We start from the raw sequence: 27,219 nt of genomic DNA on the forward strand, positions 1-27,219 counted from the left end.
ATATTTTATTATTTGCACGTATTAGACAGCTAATATAATGGACGAAATAATGGACCAACTTTCTTGAGTGTAAGTGTATTAGACGAAAACATGTGGACAAAATGTCCGTGGACGTAACTTTTTTTGGACTTAATTTTGAGTGGACGTATATGCGTATATAATCACTTAGTGATTTAAGACGGCGCTCAGTCCGTCGGATCCCGGCCACTTAGTCACTTGTAATGAGTGCACCTCTGTAAATTAGTGTGTTGGACATTGTGCCACTGTCACACATCTGTGACACAGTGCATGAGAGTTGGCCACTAAAGGCAAAGTAAGAGGTGGAGCTCAATCCGAGAGGATTCAATCCGGCATAGGAATTGGAATCCGGTGTGGTTTAGTGGATAGAGCGTCAGCACGTAGAACTGAAAAACCCGGATTCGAATCCCAGTGCCGGAGAGAATTTTTCTCCGCTCCACCGATCCTTCATCTTCCAGGTTTTCTAACCATCAAGTCATCTTTGAAACAGTCATCATTGTCTTCAGTTTGTAGGAACGGAAGTCCAAAAATGTACCAGACTGATGTTCATTTAAAACATAATATATTTAGTTGCCGTGGTGCACTTAGATATTGTACCTTCAGTAGTCACGTGCGCTGTTGCAATGTTTATCAATGCACATTTGAGGATTAAAACCTCAACCGTGGTTCACATGGTATACAAACAAAATATCATTCATAAAACATTCGGTTTTTGGAGCGATATCCGTGCCCAACGATCAAAAAGTAAAATTCAAATATGTAATTTTTTTACTTGGTTATTTAACGACGCTGTATCAACTACGAGGTTATTTAGCGTCGATGAAATTGGTGATAGCGAGATGAGGCCGATGATTCGCCATAGATTACCTAACATTTGCCTGACGGTTGGGGAAAACCTCGGAAAAAACCCAATCAGGTAATCAGCCCAAGCGGGAATCGAACCCGCACCCAAGCGCAACTCCTGATCGGCAGGCAAGCGCCTTAGCCGACTGAGCTACGCTGGTGGCTTAAATATGTAACGATTGATATACAGTATATAAGGGTAATTCAGGAGGAAATGGCCATTTCTTGAGAGATGATAGTATAGGCAGTCCTAAAGGAAACATATTATATAAACATATGTCTTATTTTCAATTATTTCCGAGTAACAGTTATTTGAACCCTCGGCGTAACTACTCACATTCATGCAGACGCACCCAGAATAACATTAGATTGTACTATGGCCTTTTTCATTCCGGCCACTTGCATGGACGCAAGTTATTTGCGCAAGAAAGGGTGGAGGGATAACACCATTCTTGCTCGCCGACTTCGAATCTATGTCAGAAAGGTTGCAGCAGTTTACTAAGTACGGGCGCATTATGTATAGTCCAGTTACAATGCAAGTTATCTTTACACGTGCAGAATATACCTACATAATGTCATTTCTTGACCACAGAGGTCACCCGACTTACACCATTAGATTATTGTTTGTGTAGTTAGCTAAAGAGCGAAGACTACAAGCACTAAGTGGAAACAAGGTAACAATTACTTGCCCGCATTTTAAATTCTTATGATCACATTAAGGAATGTTCGAACCAGCTCAAATTAGCAACACGACATCTGGCTACACGAACTGTAAAATGCATCTATATTGACTGTGGTATTTTTTTAACATGTTATGTCAAGAGAAATAGACAATTCAGTACAACATAGACGTAACGATCTCTTAATTTCGTAACACCTGAAATTTTCTAGTTTCTCCTGATTTCGATTTTTTTTTAGCAAAACCGTTCAAAATAGGACATGTGTTTGTAGAATTTTTGCTTTAGAATCACTCATACTATCAGCCTTCAAGGTATGACTATTTCCTTCTGAATCACCCTATATATTAATGGACGTACTGGTCATCCTGGCTCGTGCTGATGTAATTTATAAATTGCCTCATTATCGCCTCAGTATAGTAGAGTTAGAATTAGGCAGTTTGTCAGAATGGAGATTGCAACGTCCCAGTATTTGGTAACTGACTGAAAAGTTATTCCACCGTTTTCAGTGAAACAAACACAAAATACGATGCCAAAAATGCTCATTTTATAATTTAATGGCATTAGTTTAATCAGTGTGGTATGTAAAACGTTTCATGATATGCAAAGTGATACAATTCCTATTTAATTTCCCTTATCATGCATTTAAATCACCCACTCATTTTTTATTATTTATTTGTTTGCTCGGCTGATGTACTGTGTGTACATTTATTTTGGTTTGAAATTAAACCAATTACAGTGACAGTCGACTTTTAATTAAAATTTGGTCATGTTATATTTTCGTTACACTAAGGATCAACTATGTAGAAAATTACATTCATTTACCTAATAGGCCTATGTGGTGTAATTTTTCGTTCTGGTTTTGTTTTATACCTTTATGAATCTTGAAAGTGAAGGGATTGAGTGATATTAGGCCAAAATGAATTACTGGACGGCACAGCGAACATGAGTATCGGCGTCTAACGAAATCATACTGTGTGGCGTCATACATCTTCACATAGGCTACAACTCGCTGCTACCAAAGGTTACAAACAATGAAGAAAGATCGCTAAAGCTAATAGATTTATAAATAATGAGTTCATGACAGTGATGAAATTTTTATCGTGGAGGATCATTGCAATTAATTAAACAAGGAATATTTTAATTTTTCAAACGCAAAATGTTTATTTCATAATTTTGTGATTATCAGTTTAGCGATGTTCTTTACGTGACTATTAGTAGCGCTAGCTATTGTGGCGAACTCCATGTAAACGAGCATCAGCAGCACCTTCAATCCAATCCGAATGTTCGCTGTATCGACCAGTATCATATCCCATTGTAATACATACTAAATATTTATCTATTTATTTACATACATAATGGACAGAAACAACTAGGCCTATTTTTTGTAAAGTCATAAACTCAGAAGAATCCTATTATTGTATGTATGTATGTATTTATTAACACTGCAATTGGGTATATACCCGATAGCAGTAATATATAATATACAGTACAATAACACCACAATAATTACAGCAATAAAATAACAATAACTACAGAAATAAAATAACATATATAAAATAAACATAAAATTAATTCTGACTATAAATAAATGCAATAAATTTAGGACTATAAATAAAGACTATGCTATAGTCTAAATAACGTCTACTATTAGCAAAAGTTAATCTAACTTAGAAGTAAACCTATTAAATCCAACTATTGTCAACTTAAGTAATACTACAAGTCACCTTAATTACATATCAACTTAATTACATGTCACAACTTACTGTAGATAATTACACTGCACCTACAATTAAATTCTCAACCTAATCTTTTTAATCTTTCCTTAAATGTATTGATTTTAAGAAGACCACCATGAAAGATACTCTACTACTTTGGCAAAAGTATCTACATATAAATAAAAACTACGATTTAGATAAGTTGATATTTTCATAATTATTTTTGATTGCCAATTATTTTTATTCTTTTATAGTCAGTTATTTAACGGCGCTATATCGACCAGACTATTTAGCACCGATGGAATTTCGTGATAGAGAGATAGTAGTTGGCAAGAAAAGGCCGATAATTCGACATGGAATTATCTAATATTCGCCTTACAATTGGAAGACTCTCGAAAAAAATCCCAAATCGGTGATCACCTAAAGCAGGACTCGAACCCATGCTCAAGCTGAGCTTCGGATTAGTAAGCAAACACGCCGACCGCTGGAGCTACACCGAAAGCTTTTCGTATTCTTAAACGTCAGTTTCTTAAGTTTTAAATAATTCTACAGCACCGTATATGACATCTGAACGACTCCTCTACCAAAATACGTTAAGATCTCACATCGTATTATAAGAACATTATTAATTAAAAAAAAAAACAGGAGTGAAAAGGCATCGAAATTGGAAGGAGAAACCTTAAAGAGCAGAGAACATAAATATAGTGAAATGATTGACCCGTAATTAAATCCTGGGAAATTTTCGACGTTGCACCCTGGGGCTCATTATTTCATCATTAATTTCAACTTCATTAAATTTATTATCCTACAATAATTTCAGTCAACAAAGAATGCAGCAGGATATAGTACTGATGACTTCTACACAAGTTCTGAAGAGGTTGTAGAAGTCTGAGATGGACGTTTAGGAACTAAAAACAGGTTCCATCATCGGGCGAAATAAGTAAGACCAGAACTCTGAGGTAGACTTTGCTTGAACTAAGTGTTGCATAAGCCGAATCGATAGGCCTACGTGGCACCAAATAGTGAATCATGATACTTGCAGGAATACGGTCCTACGGACTTCAGGAATCATTCGTAAAGTACTTTTCCCTATATTTATAACATAATTCGGATAGATATAATACAATATATTCAAGTCCGATTATTACACAACTTGGCTGTTTTTATAACCACCCCCAGACAAAAACGCCTAATGAATAATGTAAAGTTATCACTGTCGTCTTATTCAAATGTCTTTATCATCTAATGCATTTTACCCAATTCGTAATTGTTAATAAATCTGCTAACAGAGAGACTACCTCGAGGTAATGAAATAATTACATTAACCTACAAGCATTTAATATGTTGACTGAATGTAACTCAGTCATCTTCGTTCTATCTAATGGCAGTATTTAACAAAATTATTTGAACTCGTTGGAATTATTGTGAGGTTTATAGTATGATAATACAAATAGGGCATCGGTTTAGCTGAGGTACCGTCGAGCTGAAATCTTGCTCCAAAGCTGCGCCCTGGCATCCTGCTTCGGCTGAATACATGGTCGAGTTCTTCAGAGGTTTCTCCCAGCTATAAGGCGAATAAAATTAAACGCTATGGCAAATCCCTGGACTCATCTCGCTAAATACCATCTCGCTACCACCAATTCCATTTACACTAACTAACTGCGCACTTGACAAAACGTCATTGACCCTTCAGTACTCGCGTCATAATTTGTGACGCCAGTATTCGCGCGAACTATATTTGTAATCAATCTCCCCTTTTTTTTAAGAAACAATTTTTTACACATATAAATATGTAATTTTACAACATACATATAATAGTAACATTACTTTATTGATTCTATTCAGCTGTTTGTCATATAACAGTGTAACTCTCTTTGAACTTTCATATTTACATCAGTGATGTCAATAAAATACAGGCCTAATGAGTGTTATAATGCAAACAATATAATTAAATATTTATTATTATTATTAATATTATTATTATTATTATTATTATTATTATTACTTTGGAGACCGGAGGGAAAGACCTTTGGGGAGACAGAGACGTAGATGGAAAAATAATATTAAAATGTATATATATATATATATATTTTTTTTTTGATGTACCGAAGTACATATGATATTTCCATGCAGATATTCTGCGTCATCATATGATGAAAGAGTGATGGAACGGAGAAAAATTCTCTCCGGCGCCGGGATTTGAACCCGGGTTTTCAGCTCTACGTGCTGATGCTTTATCCACTAAGCCACGCCGGATACAACCCCGACGCCGGTTAGAATCGTCTCAGATTAAGCTCCATCTCTTGGGTTCCCTCTAGTGGCCGCCCTCTGCACTACGTCATAGATGTCTGTGAACGCAGGACCGAAGTCCATACATGTGTTGAGGTGCACTCGGTACATCAAAAAAATATATATGATATGCGTAATAAATCACTTTGTGATTTAAGACGGCGCCTATACCGTCGGATCCCGGCCAACCAGTCACTCATCCGAGTGCACCTCAACACATGTATGGACTTCGGTCCTGCGTTCATAGACATCTATGACGTAGTGCAGAGGGCGGCCACTAGAGGGAACCCAAGAGATGGAGCTTAATCTGAGACGATTCTAACCGGCGTCGGGGTTGTATCCGGCGTGGCTTAGTGGATAAAGCATCAGCACGTAGAGCTGAAAACCCGGGTTCAAATCCCGGCGCCGGAGAGAATTTTTCTCCGTTCCATCACTCTTTCAATATTAAAATGGATTTGAGGTAGGTGGGATATAATAATAGAGACTGGATTAATCTTGCAGAGGATAGGGACCGATGGCGGGCTTATGTGAGGGCGACAATGAACATCCGGGTTCCTTAAAAGCCATAAATAAGTAAGTTATTATAGGGTATACTTTAGAGTCACAATTTCCTACTCCCAAAATTTAAGTCACTATTGGGTTCAAGTACATGTCTGTTTGGTATGAGAAGAAATCATTTTTCTGTATTATCAAATATGTCCATGTAATCATTTACATTACAGGATAAAATAATCACTGCAACAATAGAAAATAGTAGGCCTACAGAGATGCTTATGAACGACTTATAAGAATAAATCAAATCACAAATAAGGAAATCGAAAATTATGCTGTTCTATTCTCACCTGTTAAAAACACTGGCGTTAGCACTCACGCGGATTATAATTGTAATCCACCCTAAAAATATATATTACTATACAGAAAAGAGTCACAATTATATCCAAATACTCTAGATATCAGGGCTAAACTGTAACAGGAAAGTACTGAAAATTTCACGATATCAGCATTGAAAGCGGAGATGTGATGACGTAGATTACAAATGCATGCCGCGCGAGTAGTGGAGGCTTTCATTTCGGCACTTCAGTGAAGTGGTATGGTCGGCACCTTGGTCTGACCCCGCCTTTTACTTGCGTGAAAGAACGGGTACTCAATTGGATAGGAAGCTGAGTGGACCTCTGCGGAAGTTCTGCCAATGAGAAAAATCCCTGCATCACCCGGTATTGAACCCAAGACCTTCCAATCCGCAGCCAGTTGACATAGTTAAATAACTGCTTTTTTAAGAATAAAAAAAATATCCAATTTGAACAACATAGTCACGAAGTCCCAGGTGAATCACAATGAAAATGCCAGTAACAGAATTCATTATGCACAGTGTGATGTCATTATTTATTATCCTGAATAGATTTTGATTGCTGTAGGTAGTGATGGATCTGTTTTGTATCTGACAAATTAATAGCGACTATTTCCCAAGCACGTCGACCTCTGTTAACTCGATGTAATTTGTCACATTCAATTTTTAATAGATCACCCAACCCACTTGCAATATGACAATATTGAATCTGAAACGATGCAACATATTTATGGATAATTTACATCTACCACTATCCAATGACACAACACTGTATACACTGTCTTTCTGCCGTAAACCTGCGTATTAGTGTTTACCTATCTGCCTGTAAACACTACGGCAAACGTCAGTCCCTAATAGCAGAGAGGGATCCGACAGCAAAGCCATGTTGCGATACTGCTTCTGTTCCTGCAGGTACCTACATTAACAAGGCTATAAATAACCAAACAAACCTGATAATAGACTGAATTACAGCGCGCGAGAATATCACATTCCGAGGGGAAAAGGGGTGATGGACATTGAGGGGCATCCAATTACAGGTCTCTTTGAACGACACGAGAGGGCGAGCCTACTTCATGTCTGCGTACAATCGTAATGAATGGCATTCTTCGGGTTTGTATTGAAAATCAATACGTCTGAAGAGAAATAATTTAATGCACTGGATGAGTTTTGAATACTTGTCTCGATTCACAGGAAATTAAATGCGATAAATGTGGCTATACATTGTAATATGTATAGTTTGAAACTCCCATTAATCGTCACTATTTCGTTACGTTATAGTAACACGAAAAGCGTATGTCAGATTACTTGTTGGCTTTCTGGTAATATGCGGTTCAATTCCAGCAACTCATATTATGCCGTATCAAATCTTCCAGCGTTAAGTTTAATTACACGCAGTACATACATACATACATACATACATACATACATACAGTCGCCCTCGGTAGCAGTTAGTATAGCGCTGGCCTTCTATGCTCGAGGTTGCGGGTTCGATGCAGACCGAGGTCGATGGCATTTAAGTGTGTTTAAACGCGACAGGCTTATGTCAGTAGATTTACTGGCATGTAAAAGAACTCCTGCGGGACAAAAATTCCGGTACACCGGCGACGCTGATATAACCTCTGCAGTTGCGAGCGTCGTTAAATAAACCATAATTTACATAAAAACATAAAAATATACATACATACACACATACATACATGCACACATACATACTTACGTACGTACACACATACATATGACGTACATGGTTACTGCTGCATATCAATTAGCTACTTTTTCACATCTCTATCTTATTCTTGGCCACATTCTGTATAAGACTTCCGACGTTGCAGGTCGGAACGCGACTAGCCCTTGGCTTAAGTATTGCATCCAGCGAAAAGATACAGTGTTGTAAACCATAGAACATAGCTTGAGGATTAGCGCAAAAGTTCTTGAAAGATCGCAGTGCTGAGTCGTAGTATCGCCTTCCCGAAATTCAATTCATTTCAGACTATAGAACATCAATTACAAACCCGGAATGTATCACTCCGCCGTTTTTAAATATATTCTTGACACCATATTATAAAGATCAATAGATGTGTTCATATGGCAAGAAAAACGTTATTTTTATATTCTTTAAAGCCTATTATATGTATTTAAAACAATCTTAGGGATTCATAAATGAAATGAAATGGAAACATTTCGCTAGGACTATTTTATGACTAGACCCCGGACGTCTGTGGTGATTTCATTGACGCTGGCTTACCTTTGACTAGTGCGAATGAATGTGGTTGAAGAGAAGACATTGGAAGACGTAAACATTGGACTCATGTCAAACATTACAGTTCCGTAAAAAGGATACGAACGTTGAATTCAACTCGATATATTTCGGGTTTGATTTGTAATACAGGGTCCGTATTTTAAAATCTAAAAAGTATAAACTCATGTTCTGTACAATATAGTCTACTGTAGGTTAATCTACATCTTTAATTTTAATTTTTTCATTTTCATACTTTGTAGAGAACATAATCTTCATGACGAGGTAATTATATATAACTGAGAAATAAGTTTGATACGAAGTGGAATATTTCCTCGAAAGTCGGACCCTATGATGATACTCTTCTTTATAATTGATAGTGTAGTAGGTACCTACCTATGTCACTCCAGCGTTGCTAATGTTAATGTTATGTTTTATTTAACGACGCTCGCAACTGCAGAGGTTATATCAGCGTCGCCGGATGTGCCGGAATTTTGTCCCGCAGGAGTTCTTTTACATGCCAGTAAATCTACTGACATGAGTCTGTCGCATTTAAGCACACTTAGATGCCATCGATCTGGCCCGGGATCGAACTCCAGCGTTGCGTAGGATTCCTACTATTACATATAGTACAAACCTCTCAGTGGCATCTCTTGCTTCGCTAATACTAACAAATATGTTGTTCTCGCCCACATTTTCTCTAATTTTGTTTAGGATGTCTACATACGAAGGAGGGAAGTAATTTTTATGAAGCGCAGACTCGCTAGAAATGTCTCCCTAGTGTATTTTCGTAAAAATTACCGAAAATATGCATTCTCTAATTTATTAAAAGGAATATTTGCACGCAACATTATATCACATAAATCCGTGCAGAAAGTCTCAGTCGTGCATCTTTGTAAATCCGATGGGATCTTTTCACTGCGAAATGTCTTCTATGTTTTTCAGAACTGCAGAGCCGTTCAAAGTGTCATGTGAGATCAAGACCATATGCATGTGTTTACGTCATTTTATTCCTTCGTTGAACAGGTTTTATGTAGGTTATTGTATAATGTATGCCATTGTGGAATGAGTTGCATTCCAATTGTGCGTATTTAGGTCACATGATGGTTCAACCATCTGCAGCAAAACGCGTTCCTTTCCGGCCTTCTATATCCCTGGTGATAGCCTTCCTTACCTCATATCTCTTAACTCGTCGAGACCCTCAGAAGACAGTATTTCGTTCCACAAGATCACTGAGTCATCTAGACATAGCTGCCAAATACCTGCCTATGGATATACGATGAAGACAACCGCTTCGAGGCAGGAGCACGAGCTAGCACCAGTCAATACAAGTGCCGTACCGGTATCTTAAACGGGAGATGACAATGAAGAGGGATTTTGGAAGTGTGTTGGTGGTGTGATGAAGGAAAAAAAGGAGATCTCCAAAAAAACCTTCTGTACTTTGGCTTCGTACAACACGAATATAATGTTCGCTGGATGGCCGTGACCTACCAATGTGGCCTCACCACTGACGCTGTTTTGAAGTAGAACTACAGTACGTCTTTCTCCTTATTAGTTATGGGAGAGGGGTTAACTTGGGAATTGACTGTCACATAAATAGGCCTATGTAACCTCCCCCGTTCCCCTTGTACCCCCCTCGTCCTCCTTACATTTCATTAATTTTCTTCGTATTCTAATTGTTCTCCTTGTATTTCACCTGTTCTCCTTATATTTCCCTCGTTCTACTTGTATTCAACTTGTTCTCATATTCCACTCGTTCTCCTTGTATTCCACTCATTCTGTCGGCCTCGTTGGCGTAGTCGGTATAGCGCTGGCCTTCTATGCTCAAGGTTTCGGATTCGATGGCATTTAAGTGTGTTTAAATGCGACAGGCTCATGTCAGTAGATTTACTGGCATGTAAAAGAACTCCTGCAGGACAAAATTCCGGCACACCGGCGACGCTGATATAACCTCTGCAGTTGCGAGCGTAATTTAATAATAATTTTTCCACTCACTCCCCTCGTATTCAACTCATTCTCCTTGTATTCCACTCGTTCTCCTTGTATTCCGCTCGTTCTCCTTGTATTCCCCCGTTCTCCTCGTATTTCCCTCGTTTTCCTCGTATTTTCCATGTTCTCCTTGTATTTCACTCGTTCTCCTCGTATTCCACTAGTCCTCCTTGTATTTCAATCGTTCTCCTTGTATTCCCCCGTTCTCCTGGTATTTCCCTCGTTTTCCTCGTATTTTCCATGTTCGTCTTGTATTTCACTCGTTCTCCTCGCATTCCATTCGTTTTGTACTCCACACGTTCTAATTGTATTTCAATCGTTCTCCTTGTATTCCCCCGTTCTCCTCGAATTTACCTCGTTTTCCTCGTATTTTCCATGTTTTTCTTGTATTTCACTCGTTCTCCTCGCATTCCATTCGTTTTGTATTCCACACGTTCTAATTGTATTTCAATCGTTCTCCTTGTATTCCCCCGTTCTCCTCGCATTTACTTCGTTTTCCTCGTATTTTCCATGTTCTTCTTGTATTTCACTCGTTCTCCTCGTATTCCACTCGTTCTCCTCGCATTCCATTCGTTTTGTATTCCACACGTTCTAATTGTATTTCAATCGTTCTCCTTGTATTCCCCCGTTCTCCTCGCATTTACCTCGTTTTCCTCGTATTTTCAATGTTCTTCTTGTATTTCACTCGTTCTCCTCGTATTCCACTCGTTCTCCTCGCATTCCATTCGTTTTGTATTCCACACGTTCTAATTGTATTTCAATCGTTCTCCTTGTATTCCCCCGTTCTCCTCGCATTTACCTCGTTTTCCTCGTATTTTCAATGTTCTTCTTGTATTTCACTCGTTCTCCTCGTATTCCACTCGTTCTCCTCGCATTCCATTCGTTTTGTATTCCACACGTTCTAATTGTATTTCAATCGTTCTCCTTGTATTCCCCCGTTTTCCTCGCATTTACCTCGTTTTCCTCGTATTTTCCATGTTCTTCTTGTATTTCACTCGTTCTCCTCGTATTCCACTCGTTCTCCTCGCATTCCATTCGTTTTGTATTCCACTCGTTCTAATTGTATTTCAATCGTTCTCCTTGTATTCCCCCGTTCTCCTCGCATTTACCTCGTTTTCCTCGTATTTTCCATGTTCTTCTTGTATTTCACTCGTTCTCCTCGTATTCCACTCGTTCTCCTCGCATTCCATTCGTTTTGTATTCCACGCGTTCTCATTGTATTTCACTCGTTCTCCTTATATTCCCCCGTTCTCCTCGTATTTCCCTCTTTCTCCTTGTATTCTACTCGTTCTTCTTGTATTCCACTCGTTCTCTTTGTACTTATTTCACGCGTTCTCCTTGCATTCCCCGTCTTCTCCTTATAGGCCTACTCTTCTTACTATTCACCAGTTAATAGGTGATCGCACCCACACGTAGTTCTAAAATATGCAGCTTATTAAAATTATGTTCCTGTTGGCTTTTTATAGCTAATTATCATTTAATTAACTCGATTACTACCACCTCATAATTTCGTTACATTTGATAGTCTTCGTAGTCTAAAACGCAGTAGTACTTACAGGATCTGAATGGCAGTCGTTCAAGTTCATCCCGTACATAAATATTTGGAAATATTATGATGCAACGACCTGAACGTGTTGTAAGAGGAAAGCAGTTAGCGACGTAAATCTCGAGGTAAGTGCAAATCCGTTTGCTTGACACAGGCGGCAGGCAGACCTCGATAGCCGTCCGGCCGATATAACTAGCTGGCGCTCTTGCTAACCGCGATATCAGTCAGGTCGATAGCTCTGCCGGGTCGTCTCACTGGGGGCGCTATAAATCTCGCGAGCTTCCAGTATTAATTTCCATGGCGGTAAGGATATCAATTTAACAGTTGCCAGCTCATGTTCGAGGTTGCAAAGATACAATACCCCACGCCTACGTGTTTATTACCAGACAAGGAAATTCGCGATTAGCATATGCTCCTCTTTTACACATAAATCTAATTACCACATAACCCGACCAGAATTTTCAGCAACCATTCTGTCGATATATCCGCTACTTATGCTTAAAGCAGAGCTACTGAATAAGCATTTAAACTGGGGAAATGAAGTCCAGTAGCTGCAGAAGTTTAGGCGCTAAAAATAAGAAAATATGCACTTAAATTTGCGGAAGTGTGTATTAAATTGAATTATATGCGACTACTTGCCCAAAGTATTTCGTGAGTTCCTGTTTTAATCTGGACATTATTTGTTTATATAGTGAGGGTCAAATAAGAACAATTCCTAAACAGCAAATATTGCCGTCTTGTCAGTGTTGCCAACTGTTACCAGATATCAAATGATCCTATGTATTTACTTACCGTACTTTATGTTGGAAGGTTATTCTAAATAATTCAATACAATAATTTGTATATTTTCGTAGGCAAACTATACGGGAAAGGGATCCACACGTCAAGCATTTTGTCTGGAAATACGAAATTCATTGGTTTGACTAAACCAGGCCTGCATAACTCGCAAAGTAGGGGAACTATGACGTCAGCCTCACTCCACTTCTATTGGGGATGATCGACTTCCGCCCCGAGAATGAATGTTGATGCAGCCGAGCATAACTAGAACGCAGTGACCGCACAGGTAGAAGAGGTGGGCGGGATAAAAGAGGGGAGGAAAACAGTCTCTCTCAAGAGCTACAGTTCTGCAGGCCTGGACTATTTTCTTTGACCATATGAAAGTATTAGTACTAACTCCGACAACTTACCTGACTGTATTCTTGAATTATAACCACAACGCAACACATAAAATAACTATTATGTATTAATATTAATACTGATATTAATTAATTATTAATATGTTCAAATTTCACTAGCTTCCAGTAACCGGCTCAGAAATTTAGTATAATTTTAATTCCATGGAACTCCAGTACCGACAAATTTTGTCGATACTGTCTCAGCTGCCATAATACCAGTTACAAAATCACAACCATTTGTAGTATTTGTCAGTATCGAAATTCGAAACGAAGTTGGCAAGAGAAAATTCAACCTGAAAAGTAGAAAATCACCATAATCCACTAGCATACGTAGTAATGGGGGAAAAATGGTTAGGTTTCACCCTTAGGGTATGAAGTAAGCTGATCCAGACTATAATATAAATTATTTAATAATGACTAGGCGTAATTTATGCCACTGGCGTATTTCAATAGCGTGGACAGTTTTGTGTAAATTTAATTCATAAACCACTAATTTAAACGACTGAACGATGCAACCAGATTGCAACGTTGTAGCCAGAGAGGGAGGTTTGCGTAGGGAGACAGATCTGAGTTCGTTGACCTCTTATATCTGTTTTACGCATGATTATAAAATAAATTAAATTAAATATTTACGTCTTGATTAAGTTAATGAATATTATTTATTCACTAATAGTCATCAAAAAAAGTTATTAAACCACGTACAAAAGTTTATAATGTATTAGTTTTCTTATACGACATAAAACATGCAAATTACGCGTAATGTATGTGAAATATGTATCATGTAATTTACGCTGCCAACCGTGGATTATTTAGGACATGAGACTGACAACGGAAAAAAAGTCAGCGATAACATTATTTCAATAGGCCTAATAATTAATGTACGGGTCAAGAATTAGAAACTCTGCTGTAAATAAATAAATATTTATTTTACTTGATATGATTGCAAGGTTTTAATTATATTTAAAAATGTGTCAAAATCAGGATAAAAAATATATTTATTACATACACAATTGTAATTATGTAAGATCTATGTTTACTTTAAAGTAAGTTTAGAAAAAATTGTACAATAACATTAGCAATATAAACAGCGACATAAATATTATCTATGTAAACACATCGCAATGCACAATTGTGATGAAACATGAATTAATATAGCCCGGGAAAATGAATATTTTTAATTGCTGTAACATATTAGCAAATTATGCACATAAAAAGTACTCATGACATAAATAAACATAAGCTAGTTTAATAAAAAGTCAACAAAAAGAAATACCTGCTCCCAGTATATTCAACTAATAAATATAAAATTGTATCCTATCATAACTAGTATTAAATTGTAAATCGAACAATCAGTGGAATGTTGGACCCAAAACAAAATGAACATATGATCTCCAATTATCTGGAAACCGAAACAATCATTAGGCCATGGTTTATGTTTACTGCTTCTTGTATTTCCAAAATTACTAATAATAATTTTAGTTATAATAAGAAATAATAATGATAAATAATAATATTTGTTGTTATAGCCTTATAAAGTAACGGGTTCACACCTATGGAGTAACGGTTAGCGCGTCTAACCGCAAAACAAGGGGCCCGAATTCGAATTCCGGTCGGGGCAAGTTACCTGTTTTGTATTGTGTTGTATGAACAGACAATACAGGCTGTATTATCTGTTCATACTACACAACACAAAACATTCCCACGTTCGATCCAAGGACGTGTACACACTATTTCCTCGGCAGTCGCGTTCGATCTATAACAGTGAAAGACCGACGCGCAACGTAATCATCTGATTGAAACTCGTTTTCCTGGTGTAGGCTCTATATTACTAAAATATCGTATAAATTCGATGGTGTTTGGGTAAAAGTATCATCTAAATTCGATGGTCTTTGGGTAAAAGTATCATATAAATTCGATGGTGTTTGGGTAAAAGCATCATCTAAATTCGATGGTGTTTGGGTAAAAGTATCATCTAAATTCGATGGTGTTTGGGTAAAAGTATCATCTAAATTCGATGGTGTTTGGGTAAAAGTATCATATAAATTCGATGGTGTTTGGGTAAAAGCATCATCTAAATTCGATGGTGTTTGGGTAAAAGTATCATCTAAATTCGATGCTGTTTGGGTAAAAGAATCATCTAAATTCGATGGTGTTTGGGTAAAAGTATCATCTAAATTCGATGGTGTTTGGGTAAAAGTATCATCTAAATTCGATGGTGTTTGGGTAAAAGCATCACCTAAATTCGATGGTGTTTGGGTAAAAGTATCATCTAAATTAGATGGTGTTTGGGTAAAAGCATCATCTAAATTCGATGGTGTTTGGGTAAAAGTATCATCTAAATTCGATGCTGTTTGGGTAAAAGTATCATCTAAATTCGATGGTGTTTGGGTAAAAGCATCATCTAAATTCGATGGTGTTTGGGTAAAAGTATCATCTAAATTCGATGGTGTTTGGGTAAAAGCATCACCTAAATTCGATGGTGTTTGGGTAAAAGTATCATCTAAATTCGATGGTGGTTGGGTAAAAGTATCATCTAAATTCGATGGTGTTTGGGTAAAAGTATCATCTAAATTCGATGGTGTTTGGGTAAAAGCATCATCTAAATTCGATGGTGTTTGGGTAAAAGTATCAACTAAATTCGATGGTGTTTGGGTAAAAGTATCATCTAAATTCGATGGTGTTTGGGTAAAAGTATCATCTAAATTCGATGGTGTTTGGGTAAAAGTATCATATAAATTCGATGGTGTTTGGGTAAAAGCATCATCTAAATTCGATGGTGTTTGGGTAAAAGTATCATCTAAATTCGATGCTGTTTGGGTAAAAGAATCATCTAAATTCGATGGTGTTTGGGTAAAAGTATCATCTAAATTCGATGGTGTTTGGGTAAAAGTATCATCTAAATTCGATGGTGTTTGGGTAAAAGCATCACCTAAATTCGATGGTGTTTGGGTAAAAGTATCATCTAAATTAGATGGTGTTTGGGTAAAAGCATCATCTAAATTCGATGGTGTTTGGGTAAAAGTATCATCTAAATTCGATGCTGTTTGGGTAAAAGCATCATCTAAATTCGATGGTGTTTGGGTAAAAGTATCATCTAAATTCGATGGTGTTTGGGTAAAAGCATCACCTAAATTCGATGGTGTTTGGGTAAAAGTATCATCTAAATTCGATGGTGGTTGGGTAAAAGTATCATCTAAATTCGATGGTGTTTGGGTAAAAGTATCATCTAAATTCGATGGTGTTTGGGTAAAAGTATCATCTAAATTCGATGGTGTTTGGGTAAAAGTATCATCTAAATTCGATGGTGTTTGGGTAAAAACATCATATAAATTCGATGGTGTTTGGGTAAAAGTATCATCTAAATTCGATGGTGTTTGGGTAAAAGTATCATCTAAATTCGATGATGTTTGGGTAAAAGTATCATTTAAATTCGATGGTGTTTGGGTAAAAGTATCATCTAAATTCGATAGTGTTCGGGTAAAAGTATCATCTAAATTCGATGGTGTTTGGGTAAAATAGGTAAGTCATAAAAATGAATGAAGATTAAACTTCGGACTCTTGTTACAAATAATTTTGTACACAAATAAAACACATTAAATACTAGTATTATTTTGTTTTTTGCATACCCACTTGTAGAATTTAACTGTGTATTCACCTGTGGAACAAAACTCGACTTGCAAAACCTTTCACCCGAACTCCATATAATTTTAATACAAAAATACAATAACATCCAAACAAAATGTTTGTTATTTTTATTATTTTAAATTAATTTTTATATCGGCTGAAGATAAAAAGCTAAGTGTATACTTCAAAGATTATTAAAGTAGGCTTAATGATGTTATGGATATAATTTCAAATATTACACGTTAAATTCTCAAACATGTCTTTGACCAGTGAGAAGGTAAAAGAGACTCATATGAATTTACTTTTAATTCCAGTTAAAAAAAAAAAACTCGGAGAAATTTATAGCCCATATAGCAAACCTGCTCATGTACAGTCACATATCTAGGTGCCCTTCAACATCCATCAATAATAATGAATTGCTCCACAGATAGTGCACACAAACACTTAACGTACCAAATATTTAATATTAGGACTCACTAGAGTGCCTGTTGCTTTGTATTCAAACGTTCGTGATAATCCGATTGTGTGGCGGTCACACTGATGCAATACTCTGCCTCTACAGCAAGATACAAAATTAAATTGTAAATGTAAACAAATTATACGTATTTCCATTAATATGATACAAGCATGCAAATGTTACAAAATAATTGCATTTTTGTGCCAACTTTAGTTGCCAAAAACAGCGCAAATGAGAATACTAATAGGTTATAATCCGGATAGTGTCGGCAGTGTTTGATATCAGCTGTTATACATTACAAGATTATGATAATTTTATTAACTTTTGTTACCAAATTATCACTAACAGAATCTGATGATTACATTGCGATTCTAGTTACAAATGCATCATTTCAAACCTATGTCCTACAAAATAAAAATCAATTTTGATGACTTCTTTTACTAAGGCAATTAATTGCAGAGTTATAATCAGGCTTTGGTCTAGGGACACAGAGTAACCAGTTTGAGGTTTAGAGTACACAGAGTATAAATGACGTCATGACCCGTGTGGGGTGACTGCAACAGCACAGGTGGGTCCGTAATGTGCATTGCCGTTGTGTGTATTGCTGTTTGGCTGGAGTACGTGTAACAGGCTTCGGCGTAGGGACACCTGATTGAAGCTTACAACTCACGTTAATACTTTAATGGCAAACATTTATTGTCTACACTAGGAATGTACTGTATATACTGCATCTGTACAGAGTGAAATATATTTTGTGCCATACTATGATGGACTGTTTACATGTTGAGACACGAAGTAACGGCGCGCTCCATCTCCCAGCCCACTCGACCAATACAACACTATCGTCCATGCGTTCTGAACTTCATGCGTTTCTGTGCCCAGGACCGAAGCCTGGTTATAACTTATCATAAAGTCTTTCGTGATAGTAAAGCTAAGTATGAAATATAGATGTACTTACAAAGTTCATAATTATTAGCGACATCTATAACCAAAGAAATTACTAAGAGAATCACAACAGATTAGGGACATCTCGACTTTGAGACCAATTTATGAAATTTTTATTCTAATATTTTTTTCTAATATGTATGATGATGTCTTCTACACATTTCAGATATCTGGTGCCAATGTGATCATCTTATATCTCTGTATTAAAAAAAAATATCAATCGATGCCGAAGTGGTCCACTTCTCCCATAATGAGAGAGATTTCGACATAGTATAACAAACATATGAAACACTTTAAAATCCCAACATTTACAAAACAAATTTTGCTTCTGAAATATACCTAAATATTTTATAATACTCTTACTCAGGTTGGTTACTTGCGATTTTTTTATAGATGTCTTTTTTCTGCTCATGCCTCGTGAAAAATTTTTTGGCATTCTCCAACACACTGAAACCAAAGTTCTGTAGCATTGTAAGCGTAGTAATACTCACTACACGCGACACAATAGATTTTTTTTAGATTTTCCAGATTGTCCCCAAACACGCCGAGCATTAGATGGCTTCTATCTTTGGGAAAGCCTAACTTCTTTTTGCTGTTTAGTCTCCTTCAGCTGTTTCCTATAGTTTTCAGAAGTTATTACTTCTAAATCTTTCAGTTTTCTCTTTTGTCACCAGATAAAGTGTTAGCGGCGGAATTGGCGGCAGTTCCTCAAAGTAAGTATCAGCAGGTGAGGAATTAGGCAAGCCTAAATGTCCTTGCGCAGATGATGTCTATGGTGTTCTATGGGGGAGTGGTAACGTCTTCACGTAAATTTCACATCAATATTCGGTTATAACCAGATCATAATCAAATATGATAACCTGCAGTACGTCAGGATGTCAATTCTCTTACGTTATTAATTGTTAATCCATATAGCTTCAGAATCAAGGCGAAGAATATGCCGAACTGATTGATATTTTATTTTTATATCGAGAGTTATGTCTTTTCCTATTTGTCCGATATCAATGAAAATTAAGATTGGTTCAATGGAAGAGGAGTAGTTTCATACATGCAGCAGACATACAGAGAGAAAAACAGATAGAAGGAAACTAGCACTAAAAAGCTCTATGAAGGATTGTGAATTTTCCTAAAACAAAAACATTTGATAGAGATAGCCCCTCAGGTTATATAAGAGACACCACAAGCGAATCGACACATGTCGAGATCTCCTCGAGACGCAGTGTCGAGATCTCTCCGAGTTAAATCTTCATTCAAAAGACGACAGCAACCCAAAAGAAAGATATTTTTTTTAGAATAATCACTTTGGTGCCTTTACTAACCTGTAAAATGTAGGCTATATAAAATAATTTGTGGATCTACTAATATCACGCATGTCCAGTCGAAGTACAATAAACTGAAGATGGTATCTTGTATTTCATGACCGAAAAGAAAAGTGTAACACATTTATTATGTTTATTGCCTTCTGTGACATTACTCTTACGTGCAGAAGGAACTGTTTATCTTACGGTGGCTTGGCCTGGCTTGGCTTGGCTTGGCTTTTCGAGAGCCAAAACTTGGACGGATCTGTACACTTAGGCACGCTTTGACCCTATACATGCAGTGACTGTTCAAGTCCGATGGGTGACTTAGGTAACACCAAATCTGACAGGTGACCTGGGTGGCATTTGTGAATCTGATGCTAACAGGTAGTCCATTATACCTCAGCCCTGACAGAGCCGGAATCATCCTCAGACGAGTAACTCATAAACCGCAGAATCCGAAATCCCAACGCATTTTTATATCAGCATCAGGAAACCGTAGGTACTACCGCTAAGACTTCACCCCAGCCTATTTTTAACTATTTGAGATGTGGAGAGTGTTGGTGGAATGATAGATAGAAACGGGAGTACCCTGAGAAAAATTCTCAGTAGCATCTGATTTGTCCATCACAAATTCAATGACAACATAGTCGAGGATCTAACTCGGGACATTTGGATGGAAGACCACAGACGCGGCTTACATTGCGATGAGAACTGAGCTAAGGATGTATGTGGAAACACAGTCTTCACTTGCCTCACGGCGCAGGGCAGGAGTGTGACAAATTCAGTTTCGATTGTCTGTTGCAAGTGGTTTTTTGGGTTAAAAATAGACGTTACGAAACTTTCAGAAGTCGGTTCTTTCCTTGCGACAGCTTTAGTAAGAAGAGGTAATAAAGAATAAAAAAATTTAGTCCATTAAAAAAAAAAGACTTAGAAAGATTTACTCTTACATTGGTGTTTTGCAGGCGAAGACTTCTGCCACACGCTGCATATCATGGACTCCCGAGGAGAGAGCGTGGTAGTCAACAAGAAGTGTGCCGACAGTTCGGAATGTTCCCCGCAACGCGTCGGCTGCCTCAGCATCGACACACAGACGGTCAGTTTTCTGTCAGTTTATTCTTGCTCGAATTAATAGGCACTTCATGTATTCGTTCCTGATACCTTAAGGCGTGTATCCTCATGGTGCTTGCTTATTATTGAATACCTTGCCTCGCAATAGTGCACGGCGGCCTCACAAGGATACGAAGCTACCTCATCAGTGCAGTGAGCCAATTCCAGTCTATTTTTAGATGCGATCAAAGATGCCTCGCAGTGATTAACTCGTTCCGTGTGAAATATTCATTAGTAAAGAAGTCATTACATAACCCGATGTTAACTGAATCACTTACTGCACACTAACTGGTGGCTCACGCTGCTTTGCGTTCCTGTGTCGGTACCAAAAAAAGAAAACAAAACCGCGAGGCAAACAACAAGCAAGGCTGCCTCGAGAAGAGCCTAGCTTCTTGGATACGCGCCTTTATAGCAGATATGAATGAGTAATGAGATATAGGTCTAGGTCCCGCGCCGTAGCGTCGTAGTTTAATGCCCCATTCACAATGAAAAATTAAGCGCTAACTTACGAATACTTAGTAACCATGGAAAATAACAATGCCATCATTTCATCATATCCTATTATCTACTTCAACGCTCTATGATTGTGTATTGTTTTAAAATAACGTAAGTAAAAACATGGAACTTTGGAGTCAGAAAGGTTTCGTGTTAACATATTTAAGTTTACGCTTACGTAATTCACTGTAAATGCTTTCATTAAATGACATAGTTACAAGATTTCTTGCATACGTTGTGCTTATGTTTAATATTCAATGAGAATGGTGCCTAGGATTCGCATTACGGAATGCGCGCTAGTTTGAGTCCTCATGAGAAAGGAAACTTCTCATGAAATTTCGGACAGTGTATGGGACCGGTGCCCACCCAGCATCGTGTTGAATTTGGGGAACTAAGATAGGCAGAAGCATGACCTTGTCATCTAGCATAGGTTACGTGGGCTGCAGCACATGGAAGTCTTACGGAGCAGAGCGCATTTTCGTCTACAGCGCATCCAAGGTCATGTTTCAACCACCGTGAAGCGGCTTCTAGCAAAATCTGGCTTCTATGATCACCTATAACGGCTAGGAGAATCGTCGTGCTGACTATACATTGCCCCTGTTCTGGTTGTATGATCGTTCACCTCTGCTCAGACATGTGGACGTGAGACTAGCAGTCGACTTGTCAGTCTTGGCTCTTCATGGGCTACGGACGGATTGAGACATAAGACGCACATGAAATTGAATGTTAGACGTTCTTGGTTTTCATATTGTTTTAAAAAGAAGATAAAACATAGTGGATTATTCAGAAGAGGTGTCGCTTGGCTCTGATGGTATGGAAATGTTATTCGCTGGTGTCGTTATAGACAGCAATAGACTCACGGATAAGCACAGAAAACGAAGACTAATATTAGTAAGCGAACAAAAATTTTAAGAGAAATTGAACGCAACAAATATACGAAAAAAAAATTGCGCTGTATGGAGCATATACCGAGACGTAGAATACGTCACCCAGTTTCGGGAATGAAACTACAGTTTATTTTTTTTTTTTCCTTGGTTTGATTATTTTATTTTTACATGAGTTTAGAAATAATGGAGGGTATAGGTCTCTGATAATAATTAATGAAGGGCATGCAATATATTTTCTCTTCACATGAAGCAACATTCTGAAATTAGTTCCAGTTGAAATATATATTTTTCACTGTGATTCCCTCAAAGTGTACCGTGCGTGTATATTATTTATCATTTTAACATTGCAGAACTGGTGATTGCTAATTACGCGAGTGGTAACACAAGTCTGTAGCTACTCTCGATGTTGAGATATTACTGACAGAGTCCACGCGGCACGCATATTTTAATACGCATTTTCGGCGTCCTCAGTCTGTAGCGAAGGGATGTGACGTCATTGGTCGTGGTCACCCAAGTTACATTGGTTCTTGGCCCAACTACTAATAACATTAGTAATCGTCTGTAGCTCTTGGTGTTCTTACATAATACTGTATGAATTTGAAATTCCGCCATTTTTTGTTATATCAAGGACTCCCGAATGAGTTTCCATACTCGGAGAAGGGACATACGTATGCTACGTCACAAGGCGACTAAGAGGCGAAATTTCTCTTAATTTATTTTATAGTACTTAGGTTTCTTACTCGTAATTGGTGGTCCGAGGTTGTATTTGGGCGTAGATTAGAATTCTGCTTGGACGACTATCTGGTTAAGGGGAATCTGTACTGCCACCCCAGCAATGTAAAGCAGAGCAATAAAAGATAAAGATCGTAATTTTAGCCTGTTACATACAATAATACTTGAAGAATAACCCTAAAAATAAATTTCAGATGTGTATCTTATGTAAGTCTTGAGAAAAGTGCACCTAAATTAGATGAAATTTACATTGCTGGGATAGGTAGTACAGACTCCTCTTAATTATTTTCCTAGATTTTCCCAACTGTAAAGCGATTGTCACGTAATCCTATGGTTCAGACTCACCTCTCCAAATACCACTTCGCCATCACCAATATCATAGACTCTAGGAACCGCATAGTACGGACCGATTATTTAGTCCTGACAGCTCAGCGACGCGAAAGAGGGGAAGTAATAGGAGTAGTGGGGAGAGTTCCGGAGTAGAGATAAGGGCGAGCGGTCGGTAAAGGCATGCAGTACAGCTTAACTGTACTCGAAACACAACGCTATACCGCATGCGTGACATCCGATCGCTCTGACTGCAGGCGACAGACTAACCTGAACATCCCTAGGCTTAACTTAATGGACTCGCCTGACCCAGGCGCACATCACCGGCGACTGTCAGGACTAAATAATCGTACTGTACAGTGAAGTTAGTTGGAGACGCTCGAGTTTTCGTCTTGCGCCGACCCGGTTATCAATGTGTTGGTTACCGCGAGGAACACGAGCGCGTCTCCGGCACTTTTAAGCATACAATCCTACTCTTACTATGCTTAAAAGTTGCAGTACTTATCAAGCTGACATTCATTGCTCAAAATGTCCACCATTTACTGCAACACACATTTGACATCTTTTTATGAAATTTCCAGTCACTCTCGCAAGTTCTCCGTTCTTCAATCTTTCAACAATTTCGTATAATTTCTCTTCCGACAGAATACGGCGTTCTCTTTTCGGTTTTTCATCGTTTACCGAACCTGTCCGTATGAACTTCTTATAAAGTCTTCCTATTGTACTGGCAGCTGGAACAGGTGTCTCTGGAAACTTTTCCCGAAATTTGCGTCTTGTCGCCGCACAAGATTTTCGTTTACGTATATATGTATTATATAGATAAGTATGTTCACGTAATGAGTACACTAAGTCGTTACAACAGTAACCTACACCTAAACTTAACTTAAATTTTTAAGATTACAACTTTCACCGCCAACTTACTTAACAAACTAAAGCAGAACTGCAGTGTCACTCATTGGTTGCGCTCGCCGAGAACGCGGACGTAATATTTCCGGTGATCATGCCATATCTTTGCGGGGAACGGCTCTTGCAAAACCCAAGCGTCACCAACTAACCTCACTGTAGTTACAGCGATGTTAAATAGCCGATTTAAAAAGACTTTCGTTATATCCTCTTACTGAACTTTCTAGATCTGTTTAGTTTCATTTTAAATTTAATTTAAATTTTACTTTCTCAACATGAAAAATACGAGAGAAAGTACTATGACACTGAAAAATCTGTAATTTGTGAGTCTGGAGAAAATAGACGCTTCTTTGTATTCCTGATAACGAAATAGTATATTATGACACTAGTTTATATTGTTATACTTTATTGCATGAGTCAATTTTTAGAGAACTGGTGCAACGGTTTTTCTGATTTTTTTACGAATGCAATGACGTCAATAGAAAACAATTGATAAAGAATTAACATATTATCAGTAATGAGTTTCGTGACAGCAGTGATGTATTAAAATATTATTACACGAAAATTGTTTAATAATATTAATTTAAGACACGAGTTATGCCGTCATGATTGAAGTCATTACATTTTAATTGACATGACAACAATTTGCGACACTGGAACAACAATGTGGCATATTATTATGAACGATTCTGACTATACATTAAGGACTGTTTATTCTGGTTTACAAAAATTATGGTTTTGGTTATACTGTCTGCCTGTCTGTATGTGAACAGCTATTTCTTCTGAACAGCTGGCCGCACTTCGTTCATAGACTGCATGCACAAGTAAATTTATTTATGAATGAGAGTAATTATATGAAATATATTAATGTCCAGTAAAAACTCAAAGGTAATTATTTGAAATATGAAACAAAAAATGGCGATCATCTATATATAATTATAATATGTTGCATAATATTATGAACAAATAATGGAGTTCCACTATACATTTAGGGGTCCATGATTTTCGGAGAAATTATTATGCGCAGTATTATTTCTACTTTTCATCGTGAAATTTGCTAGAGTCTGTAAGTATAGCTACTATCCGTAGCGAAAGAGTGCGTCATTTGTTACATGATTATATCTCTTGCCAAACACGTTAAATTGTGAATATATTACCACAGTCTAGTATATACAGTCGCGAAGCTCAATACGTAGTAAATATGCAAACATTAGATAGTTGCTCATCACTAGGATCGCTTAATATCGCCTCATTACAGGCAATGCAAAATAGTACCGTCACAGTCTATTGTTTCTAACACCCTCAAAACTCAAGTTTTGTGACTATATGTAGTAGATTGTGATATTACTTTGAATGGTAGACATGGAGAAAAGGACCAACATACATATTTTGTGATTTTTTATCTAAGTTTTCGACAAAAATATTTGGGAATACAATATATGGTGATTATTTTCACGTGTTAATATTAAACTAAGTTTACAAATAGGCTACCTAGTTGACTAATTTCAACTTGGGAGCTATCATCAGAACTGCTATGATCCTTGCGTCTTCCGGTGTCTTCACCTCTAGTAGGAGTGCGTTTATGTTGTGTAAAGTGAAATCACTAGGTATTTATAAACTTAGTGTAATATTAACACGTGCAAGTAATCATCATATATTGCATTCCTAAGTGATATAGTGTTAAAAGTTGTATAATCAAGATGTATAAAAATATTTGGGACAGTAAAAAATTATTTTTATATAAGACGTACATTGTTGTTGTTGTTATTATTATTATTATTATTATTATTACTATTATTATTATTATCATCATCATTATCATCATCATCATCATCATCATTGTAATAAAATTTGTGTATATATAATTATTATGATGAAAAAATCAGTTTCAATACATCTCAGGATTTTTTAACCTAGTCCAGCAACAGTTAGCATGCATGAACCGTAACCAGCTATTCTAACACATACCCTTATGAGAATTCATGACTGTTCTCACATTTACGAAGCCATATTGTTCGAAATTCCCCTTGAAAAGAGAATCTCTTTATCCCTATATCTAAATCCAGTTTTCAACAAAGCCGAAACGGATGCAAAACTGGAAACCATTGACTACACATAATATGTTAACTTCTCACGTAAGTTTGAGATGTCTTCTACCATGGCTAACCTACGCAATGGCTGTGCCTCGATGGTTCCTTCCTTCTTTAGACTCACATTTTGGCCCATGTAGCTGGCTATAGCATCGGAGATAAAAAGGTCGTGATAGCTGCCGCTCTGCCCCCATATTGGTAGAAACTGTGTCACAAAATTAAGATCACGTGTCAAGCAATACTTTGGGAATCCATTTAAAGAGGACACGAATCTCACTGCGAGCAGTATTCAGTTACACAATATTATCTAGGAAGCACTTTAACACAAAACCTCAATATTTCTTTCTAACTTAGTTGATAATGTTTAGCAAAGATGGAGATAGAATGATTTCCTTGGAGGGGGGCGCACAATAGGATGACAAAATAATAATTCACAAATATCTTATATCACTCTTATCATGAGCATACGAATGCACCCACACGCATAAAAAGACATATACATAGGACTAAAAATAAATATTCATTTTGCCATCTGAAACCCCGCCATACCTTGCTTAGCAAAGTACAGAAAATGTCAATTAAATTATATCAAATAAATATAATTTATTTTTCTTAACAAGATCCTAAGATACTTGTGTCAACTAAAGAGTTGTGCCATCACTGATCACATAGAATGCTTCATACTTGTTCACTTCATCATTTGTTATCGCTTGTATGGTCACTAGTGTATACTGAATGTCATCACCCGGAATGGCTTTTTAGTAGGTTATTTTACGACGCTTTATCAACAATTTTGCTTATTTAGCGTCTGAATGGGATGAAGGTGATAATGCCGGTGAAATGAGTCCGGGGTCCAGCACCGAATGTTACCCAGCATTTGCTCATATTGGGTTGAGGGAAAACCTCGGAAAAACCTCAACCAGATAATTTGTTCCGACCGGGAATCGAATCCGGGCCAACTGGTTTCGCAGCCAGACGCGCTAGCTGTTACTGCACAGGTGTAGACCCCGCAA

At 37.4% G+C, this 27,219-nt stretch overlaps 1 protein-coding gene across 3 annotated transcripts in view; it reads left to right on the forward strand.

Annotated features, from left to right (window-relative positions):
• Positions 1-27,219, forward strand: part of LOC138715652 (uncharacterized) — a 550,339-nt gene that overhangs the window by 297,853 nt on the left and 225,267 nt on the right. For all 3 annotated transcript variants that reach the window (XR_011336530.1, XM_069848724.1, XM_069848725.1), the window contains exon 3: positions 20,628-20,758. Coding sequence is in view for 2 of the 3 variants with exons in the window: in XM_069848724.1 (XP_069704825.1) it covers positions 20,628-20,758 (131 nt within the window). In the remaining variant the exon portion in view is untranslated. The remainder of the gene's footprint in view (positions 1-20,627; positions 20,759-27,219) is intronic.

The sequence above is a fragment of the Periplaneta americana genome, chromosome 15 (assembly GCF_040183065.1).
Source record: "Periplaneta americana isolate PAMFEO1 chromosome 15, P.americana_PAMFEO1_priV1, whole genome shotgun sequence".
Lineage (NCBI taxonomy): Eukaryota > Metazoa > Arthropoda > Insecta > Blattodea > Blattidae > Periplaneta > Periplaneta americana.